Source organism: Quercus lobata, chromosome 5 (genome assembly GCF_001633185.2).
Source record: "Quercus lobata isolate SW786 chromosome 5, ValleyOak3.0 Primary Assembly, whole genome shotgun sequence".
NCBI classification, from domain to species: domain Eukaryota; kingdom Viridiplantae; phylum Streptophyta; class Magnoliopsida; order Fagales; family Fagaceae; genus Quercus; species Quercus lobata.
This window is the reverse complement of record NC_044908.1, coordinates 19,669,330-19,679,163: the sequence shown is the minus strand read 5'-3', so window position 1 is coordinate 19,679,163 and position 9,834 is coordinate 19,669,330. Positions and strand designations below refer to the sequence as shown.

The window sequence follows — 9,834 nt, the reverse complement described above, 5'->3', positions numbered from 1 at the left end:
TGTTCAACAAATCAATCACTATAAATGCTATTTTAAAAACCTACCTCTGATGTCAATTAAATTGATTCTCTCACAAACTTTCATACATTTTACTGTGATCCAATGTGTCATTCTGTGCAATAGTCTTCTTTGGCAAATGGTTATAGCTAGGAGTCCTCTTATTCCAGTTTAATAATTTACTGTATATTTTTTTTAACAAGAAGTAAATGCTGTAAGATTTTATATTTTAACGTGGGGTTCGAAGGTTCTTCAAAAAAGAAAAATAAAATTGGGGTTTGAGGGAAAATTCCGTATTTAATAATATAAAATATTATTTGAAAGAACCTAGTTCTATGAAATTTAACGTAAATTATGAATTGTAATACAAATTCTTTACAAGCCTCGACATGGAAATCAGGACCCCCCTCAAGTCTCTACATAAGGTTTGAACAATTTATTGAGGTGATAATTTAATTTTTGTATTATGTAAATAGATTTATTTACATGGTTCTGAATAGTCAGCCCGCCTAAATTTGCAAGGAACTTGAAACTAGTTGTAACTAGGCCCAAATTGTTGGTCAAACTTTTGTTGGGTCATATATTAACTCCTGGCCCATTTCATATATACCCAGTTTGTATATCACAAACTTCGTACCCATGGGTGGGGTTAAACAGTTAAGACTCCAAAGTCCAAACCTCTACCGTCAATGAAAAGGGTTTTTCTTAGTAAGTAATATATATACAAAATTAACAGGTTTGCATGTCTTGATCTAATCTAAAACTTCTCAATAACATAATTTAAAGCCTTTGACATTTTTCTTTATAAAAACAATAAGCCTTTTTGGAAAAATTATCAACCTATGAAGTTTGGAGAGAAACTTTATTCTATATTTTTGGGCTTTAGAGGAAATGATGGACTAAAAGCTACACTTGCATAAGTAACTTAGAGGATTGATCAAATGATAGTTAGAGCATAACAAAGTTTTTTTTTTTTTTCCAAACTAGTTTAGATAGAAAATTTTCAAACTTCTCATATATCTTTTTTTTCTGTGTGAATTTTGAAAATTTAACTGTTGAATTTCACGTTCTTTATATTCTTAACACGCATATCAAATTTAGTTCAAATCGGATGTTATTTATTATTCGATCAATAAACTTATTTTTTATACACAATTTTATATCACAAAAGCTTGAAATTTTAACATTTGTTTAATAACATAACAATTGATCTTTGGTCTTCTTAAATTTTTGTAAGTATGAAAAATATAATAAGAACATGTAATCCAATAGTTAGATTTTCAAAATTTACACTCAATATAAAAAAATATGAGAAGTTTGTAGAGTTTCTCTTAAAACTAGTTATAAAAACCATACCAAACCACAGGTTAAACAATGAAAACCGTGAACCAAAGCATTATCTGGAATGATTTAGTGTAAAATACCTAATATGCAATGAACCATATTATTAAACCAGGTAAACTAACAGTTTGCATGGGTTAATCTTTTTAACTTGCGGATAAAACCAAAAAAATACAAATTGGTCCGCATAGAACACAAGTGATCAATATCACAACGATAACACATGATTGATTTTAATCATCAGTTGTATTTGGAGATTTAAATAATTTTGTTATGCTCTAGGGTTTAATGATTAAGTTAAAATTTATTTTAAATTTCTATGAGATATGTTGTTTCAAGACTTTTGGACCATATAACTTGCTTATAGGATGATTTATGTGAATGATGTGTTTATTTTTATTTTTTTTTATATTCTCTTAGATTATGTCATATGATGCAATTTTTTTTATTGTTATAATTTATTAATTTACCTAAATGGAGTGTTTTTATTTTATTTTAGTTGCTTTTTATAATTATAAAATATATAATTTAATAAATTAATAAGGACAAAACTTAGGTACAGTATCTTAGGTACTGTTCTTTAAGTTTTCCTCTTAAAATTTAGTCATGTGGCTACTTAACTAAAAAATACACTTCCATCTCATGAAAAAAAATTCACATGGCAAAATCTTAAAAAGGAAATCTAAGAAACAACACTTAAGTATTGTACCTAATTTTTGGTCAATTAATAAACCTACAATTCAACCTATGAATTAGTGAATCAATTCTTCAACCGAATCAACCACCGGTACAATTTTTATAACTATTTGGAGAAAAACTTTGTTCATAATAGCATCAGTTTTTTAGAATTTGTTTGCAACTTTTACCAAAGTTTTTATTTTATTTTATTTTATTTTATTTTTTAAGAAAAGAAAAAGGGTAGTATTTAGCTAAAGAGAAAAAAAAAAAAATTTGATGATAATTTTTAAATTGCTTGAGAAAATGTTCATATTTTTAATGTCACAAACATCAAAGTGGTTTTGTAGCTTGATTAGCACCTACCCCTTCTTTGAGAATTCGACCTATCTTCCCCCTCTCCTCCAAAAAAAAAAAAAAAAAAAAAATCCAAAATATTTGCTTAGGTAAAAATTTTGGATTTACGTCTCAAAAGGAAAAAAAAAATCCACTAAATAGACTCTAGTAAAAATCACTCTTTGGTACAAATTTAAGAAAAAAAAAATCCCACTTTTTTGGCATTATGTGCCATTTCTAATAGGCTGTATAATGAATGAATTGTGCTCATCAAAAAAATAAAAAATAAAAAATAATGAATGAATTGTGCCGTTTGAGTAAATGCCAACTGGCACCCCAACGGTCAAAAAATTTAAAATTTCTAATACTTATCCGGTTGGCCAACGGTCATATTTCCACTATCTTCCTTTTCTTTCTCCATCATTGAGTATAGTAGTTTGCCATTTTCTCTCTTCGTTCAAAACTTGCATCCAGATAGATCACAAACTCAGAAGAAAAGAAGAAAAATTCTTTATAATTCGTTGAGTGAATTTGTGAAATAGAGAATATATCTTCTTGTGTGAAAAGGGTTTAAAACATTGTGGACAAGAATGGTGAAAGAAATGAACGATCCTGATAAGGATGTATCATCATCAACGCTAATCAAAGCCTCTGTAATTCCAAGAGCCTCGGCAACAGGTAACCCTTTTTTTCACTCTTTTTCTCTATTTTATATGTTTGGTTGCCAAGAAAGTATAGGAAAACATTGAAAGAAAAACTTGCAGTCTATTAAGGGGTTGAAGTTATTTTTGTGAAACCATAATTCATTTTACATATTATGTTTACTTTTTTCCCATTATTTTCCCAGTAACCAAACAAGGGTTTCGGAGATTTCTTCTAATAGTTTTTTTTTTTATTTATTTATTTTTTTTTTTTTTATTTTTTTTTTAAAGTTTTTTATGAGACTTCTAATAGTTTTTGAATTCACTAATTCATTATATATGTTTTGGTTTAATTCGTGATGAGAAAGTTTGTTTCTTTGATAATTGAAGGTGAAATCATGATTAAGATTTAAGAATAGCTATGTAATAAAGCTTCAATCTTTCTTTTCTTTTGCTTGGTTCTTGTTCCTTTTTCTTGGTTCTTTAAAACTTGTTTCCAGTTTCAAATTTGTACCAAGAAAGTTTGTTTCTTTGTAATTTCAGATGAGAACGATCAAAGCCATCAACAAATGGGTCCTAACTCGCCAAACCCAAAGAAATTAACCCAAAAGCATTACATGTCCCCAACCATATCTGCAGCATCCAAGGCCATAATCCCAAAAAAGAAAATCTTAGCTGAAAGGAATGAAGCCTCAGAATCTATTTTCTCGGAACCCGTTGTCCAAAAGACCCCAAATCTTGAATCAAAAACCACTTCTTCAAACCCGCTAACGGAAAAATCTGATATAGCTTCACCTCAGGGTTTTGAACCCAATGGCAATGGCAATGAGGAGAATGTTGTTGCTGATGGTTCTTTGAGGCCTTATGACCCATTAACGAATTATCTTTCTCCAAGGCCTAAGTTTCTCCGGTACAAGCCAAATAGGCGTCAAGAGATTCTCCATCGCCTAGAAAATGAAATTCCAGAAGGAAAAGATGGGCTAAGTAGTACAAGTGGTTCTTCTGAATCCCAGAAAGTCAGTGATGAAGAATCTGACTCGGGTAGCGGTCATGGCTCTTTGATTTCTTCTACTCAAGAAGGTTCCAGACAACAAGAACATGAAGAAATTGAGGAAAGTGATGAGGAAAATGAGGAGGTAGAGGAGGAGAAAGTCTGGAGTGTGAAAAGAGTGTTGGAATCTTTGTTTTGGTTTGTGCTTTTGGTGATTTCTACCTTATATATATCTTCCATGAATTCTCCAGAACCTTCACCTAGTTTACAATCTTTTGAGGGCCCTAAATATGGGTACTGTGAGATTCAGAACCGTACATTGGAAGCTTTCATGGCTAAGAAAGTTGAAAGTGGAAGTAACATCTGGGATCAAAGAGACGAATTGCAAATGGCTTTGGATCAAGTAAGCCAGAAATCTGATGATGAGTGGATAAAGGAAGAAAAAATGGTTCAAGATGTTAAAATGGGAGGAGTGGACATTGTTGAGGAGTTTGGTGAAGTGATCAAGTTAGAGGGTGGAGAAAGTGAAGCTATAGAGGTGGATGAAGATGGAATGAAGGGAGTGGTTGGTGAGTTGGGTGAGGTGTTAGATCTACACACTGAAGATATTGAAGCTAATTTTGATCATCAAAGGATGTTTGCAAGCGAGATTTCTGGTCAGATAGATGAGAATTCTGAATTGCAGAATGCTGGAAATATAGAAAAGTTTGAAGCTTTCCAGGATTATAAGGCCCCATCCTTGTCTGATGGGGTGGATCACCAAATCATGGAGTCTGATATCGCAAATGTTCTTGAAGAAGAAAATGATGTTTGGGTGAAGGAAGCTGAAGAAGTTGTCAATGAGAAAGCTGGAGATGAAGAAATGGTTGAAAGAAAAATGGAGGGAATGGAAAATGTCACAATCAAGGCTGGTGAAGTAATCAACAATGGTGATACAGACACTGAAATTCTCAATTTTGAGGTGGAGGAAGAATTGGAGGAGGGGCTAAAGAAGCAATTGGAAACTGATTCATTACTGAAACTGGTTATTGGGGTTTCAGTATTTTCTATGATTGTTGCCTTTTTGGTCTTGGGTTTTCACTTTAAGCGTAAGAAAGCTTTGAGGAAGGATTCTTCTCTAATAGCAAAGCCTTGTTCTGAAGCTTTGATAGTAGAGAAGGAGAAAAAGGATTCTTCTTTGATACCAATACAGACGAACAAAGCTACCAGAAAGGATTCTTTCATTGTAAAGCCTTGTACTGAATCCGGCATGGGAGACAAATGTAGCTCAGAGCTTCCCAATAGGGAAGAGCTGCACACTGAACGTGTTGACTCTTTTAGGAGTCATCCATCTTTTCATCCAATGGAGGAAGTTCCCAAACACGATTATGAAAGCCGAGCACCATCAGTTGAGTTGCTTGGTGAGTTTGAGGTTGGAGAAGTAAGCAGCTCTCTGAGGAGCAGTGGTGTGAAAAACAGGAGGATGGAAATTGAAGAGAGCAGCAAGTATTCTGTTTCCACAGAGAAGAAGTCAGGGAGCAAGGCTCATCCAATTCCTGTTCAGTCCCAGTCGACCTTTTCAGAGTTCTCTACCGGAGAATCTCATTCATATGGAAGATTTACTGCTGAGAGGAAGATAGTGAAGGTAAGAAATATTTGGTTTTATAATATGTTTACAATTTACTAGTCATTTTTTCCTATGATTGTTTTAGTTCTAGTTTGAAACAAAATGGTTTTTGATTAATTATCTTAGTATTGCTTTATTAATAACTTGACACCAAGGTAACATTATGATTTCTGAGAGATAGAAGTGCATACAGCATGTTTAGCATAAATTGTAGTGATTCCGCTTGCATCTGTTCATTCCTGTATCATCATTTATCTGTCTTAACAAATGAATGAACATTTTTTTATGTGGCTAAATGCATTCATATGTATATATCAAATCCATTTAGCCCTAGTTATATGCATTCATATGATGTCAAATTGGACCTACCAATTAATTCTGTTTCCCTCAATTTAGCTAGCATGAAGTATAAACACAATAATGACACAATGATGTAACTATCAAATTCTTTAAAAAAGAAAAAAGAAAAATGCCACAACACATTTAAGTTCCAAGGATGATGACTTATCATTTTTCTTCTTTGAACTGCAAAGAATTGAAGGAATGAAATTTTTATAATTCTAGTGCTTATCATTTTAATTATTAGCAATCATTTTAGGCCAATTGTTTTTTGTGTCAAAATAGGAGGGCAGAGATGGAGAAGTGCAGGAAGTTACAACTCCAGTGAGGCGATCAAGCAGAATCCGAAATCGCTCAGTCATGTCTCCATGAACTACTGTCACGTTTTTTGTTTTGCTGATGTGCACCAGTCGGAACAGCGTCCTCTGTTGTTTCAAATTTCAGCCTTCTTCCACTGTAAAACTTCTGAGGAGTTAGGCTGTTTAACATCTTTTACTGTAGTCTATAAAACAAGCTGAGCAGTTGTTAATCTTAGGAATTGATTCTTTTGTAGTTGGATTTTGTGGTTGAATGAAATTGAACTTGTGATTACATTCATGCACCTTTGACACCAACTAATCTATCTCATATATATGCTTCTTATACCTTTCTTTTCTTTCTTGTCCTATCTCTATCAATATGCTCATGGTACTTTGTCCCTAACATATTGAGGTTGGTTGTCTTCTTCCCATGGTGATTATAATATTGGCCACAGTGCATTGTACAAGTTGCTAATGTTGAGTCATGTTGTTGGAATGAAGTGGAAGTCCATTAGCAAGTAGATATAATTGAGATACTGCATCACATGTTAGGTGCAACTCCAAAAACTTTAGTATGAGATTTGATATACAAATGTTATGCAGTATATGATTTCAGTGAAAAACTTCAGTGAAATATTTTAAAGTGGATCTTCAAATTTCTTGACAGAAAGCGTTCAGAGAAAAAATATTCCAAAGTATATGATTTCTATGTTAATAAAGTAGAGGAATTGTGCTGTCTTCATTATGTCCATTGATGCTCCTATTTGGCTATTGAATTATGATCTTTACTAGTCAGTGAAAAGAAAAGTTCTAGACAGACATATAACTTCTCATGGCAGACACAGATTTATAGGGATTTGCCTGAGCAGACTCAAAAAGTGGTCCTTCTCCAGCCTCATATGGTGGTATCACCATGTGCAGAATGATTCTAAAGTAGCTTCTGATCTATGTGGATTCATACGGGCCTGACATGTCTAATGGAATCGTAAATGGCTCATTTTGACAGTTCTTAACAACACAGATGAACTTATTCAACTCCTAGGTTATTATTTTATTTTTTGAGTCCTAATTAGTCAAGGATTCATTTGAAAACACCCTCTAATTCCAGAAACTGAAGATGCTCGTTACAGTTATTATCCAATTTTTTGAAGTTGACAACACAGATGAACTTATTCAACTCCTAGGTTATTATTTTATTTTTTGAGTCCTAATTAGTCAAGTGGATTCATTTGAAAACACCCTCTAATTCCAGAAACTGAAGATGCTCGTTACAGTTATTATCCAATTTTTTGAAGTTGACAACACAGATGAACTTATTCAACTCCTAGGTTATTATTTTATTTTTTGAGTCCTAATGAGTCAAGTGGATTCATTTGGAAACACTCTCTAATTCCAGAAACTGAAGATGCTCGTTACAGTTATTATCCAATTTTTTGAAGTTGTGCATTTCTCAGTTGCATTCATTTTAGAATATCATTCACAAACGTTACCCTCTAGAGAATAAAAGAAAAAAGGACTATTGCTGTAGTGCATAACAATCAAAATTTTGAATCTGGGTATTGGGAGATAATACAAATCTACAGATGCCCAAAAAAAAAAAAAACACAGAAAGTGATATATACTTTTCTGAATACATGATCATAAAGTTTGTATTCACTTGCTCTTTACCCTTACAACTCTGCCTGAAAAAAACATGCTCTTCACCCTTACAACTCTACCCGAAAAAAAACATATATGTTTCATCAAGTCTTGATAAGTTTACAGGTTAAATATTCTTCTGTACAGGAATTGGAGGGGGCCTACTAATACTTAAGAAACTTCCTCTTCTACCGGATAAAGATAAAGATGACAAAGAACCTCTACTCTTCTTATAGATGGTAGCCTTGGGAAGGGTGTATGGTTTCTGGGCATCCAATCCTCCTCCATAGCTCTTGCATGATTTCATTTTCCTTCTATAAGGAGTTTCCTTTTTTGCAAGGTCTTCTATGCTCATAACCCTTGAGAGAGATGTAAAAGACTGAGACTTGCCTTGAAAGTACTTGGAGAGTCCTCTCCTGCATATATCAGAACTTATATTAGCCTAATACTCCAATATTTTAACAAGAATTTCTATCCTTTCAGAATCTATGCAAATATATTTTTAGATTTGGAACAAAGGCTGCTTTTTAAAAAAATCTATGGACAATATCTTTTAAGTTTCAATATATTCTCCTTTATTTCTACTAAAAACCGAATCTAGAAAAAATCATAGTGATAAATTCGAATAATAATTGCTACTTTGACAAAGAAGGTAATGGTTGAAAATTTTATCAAGCATTCATGCCAACCCAGAAAGGAATTTCTAGCTCCAAAAAAGCTTATCACAAAAAACTTTTCCTAGAGTTTGTTCAAGCAACTTACTTGATGGGTAATTGGGCCATGAGTTCTGAAAATTCATACAAAGGTCCACTAGAATGTGAGGAGGATAGAGAATATGAAGTTGAGGAAGATGCATCATCCACCATGTCTGATGATGATGTTGATCCACTAGAAATCCTTGAGTCTTCAAGGGAGGATGTTGATGATTCCATATTACTATCATCATTATTATCATGACCAGCTTCCATGATCACCCAGCTGCCTTCATCTTTATCTTTGGCATGAAGCTCTTTGTATAGCTTAATTTGATCTTGAATCATTTCTTTTCCACCTTCACTCATTGATAGCAAAATGATCTTGGGAAGATAAAGTTGCACATATGAATATTATGGTTTTCAATTTTCAAATACCTACCCAATATATCTTGCACGCATGAACTTTAGGGCACTTCTTAGGGACCATATACATATGGATATATATAGAAGTTTCACATGTTAGAAGAGTACGTGGATTAGATTGCTACTTTTAGGAAATTAGGTGCCATGACACCTAGGTGCACAGAAATCCCATAATTTTGAGGGTAAAGTAGCACTACATTTATAATGCAGGTTCTTGGTATAAGTAGAAACGTGACCCCTCACCCACTAACAAAAAAGAAAAACCAACAAAATAAATTAAAAAGAATAATAATTATAGGTAATGAATTGGTTTTTTTTTTTTTTTTTTTGAAAATGGTATTGGATTGGTACAGTTTTGGTTAAACTTGGAAAAAAAAATTTGATAGGATGTTTTTTTTAATAAGAAGATCGTAACTGTTATTAAGAATAAGATAATTACAATACATCATAAATGAAAACTGACTCAACTGTATTTGGATTTTTTTTTTATCCAAGCTATATAATTATCAATATTTTTAACATAATGAGTCAAGATGTGAAAAGTCTTATTTAATTAATTATTTTACTCAAAACAAATTTGGGTTCGAATTATCATTTCTCTCACTTGTTATAGCTTACAAGGAAAGAAAGAAAAAGATTAATGTAGATAAAGAAAAATTAATTGGCAATATTTCCTTTATCTTTATTGGTAAAAGTGTTTAATAGCGACCGGAGGCATACAAGTTCCATGCACTTAAATGTTAGTCTAGCAAGGTCCTCATATTCATTATTTATTTCTACGGTTTGTCTTTTTCTTTTGCATTCATTGCCTTATCTTAGATTCGACATTATCTTCTCCTATGGTATGAGTTCA

General features: G+C 32.6%; 2 protein-coding genes across 2 annotated transcripts; one reads left to right on the top strand and one right to left on the bottom strand.

The window, feature by feature from the left end:
* The first annotated feature begins 2,749 nt into the window (after positions 1–2,749).
* On the top strand, positions 2,750–6,570 carry LOC115992680. The gene is made up of 3 exons (XM_031116907.1): positions 2,750–3,027; positions 3,534–5,605; positions 6,212–6,570. The coding sequence occupies exons 1-3, from the start codon at positions 2,940–2,942 to the stop codon at positions 6,296–6,298; spliced, it is 2,247 nt and encodes a 748-aa protein (XP_030972767.1). The 5' UTR covers positions 2,750–2,939; the 3' UTR covers positions 6,299–6,570.
* Positions 6,571–7,819: 1,249 nt separating this feature from the next.
* LOC115991956 lies at positions 7,820–9,045 on the bottom strand. Its single transcript, XM_031115949.1, has 2 exons — positions 8,626–9,045; positions 7,820–8,279 (listed from the first exon to the last, which is right to left on the bottom strand). Exons 1-2 carry the CDS (start codon positions 8,922–8,924, stop codon positions 7,991–7,993), a joined length of 588 nt encoding a protein of 195 aa, XP_030971809.1. The 5' UTR covers positions 8,925–9,045; the 3' UTR covers positions 7,820–7,990.
* Between the last annotated feature and the right edge of the window lie 789 nt (positions 9,046–9,834).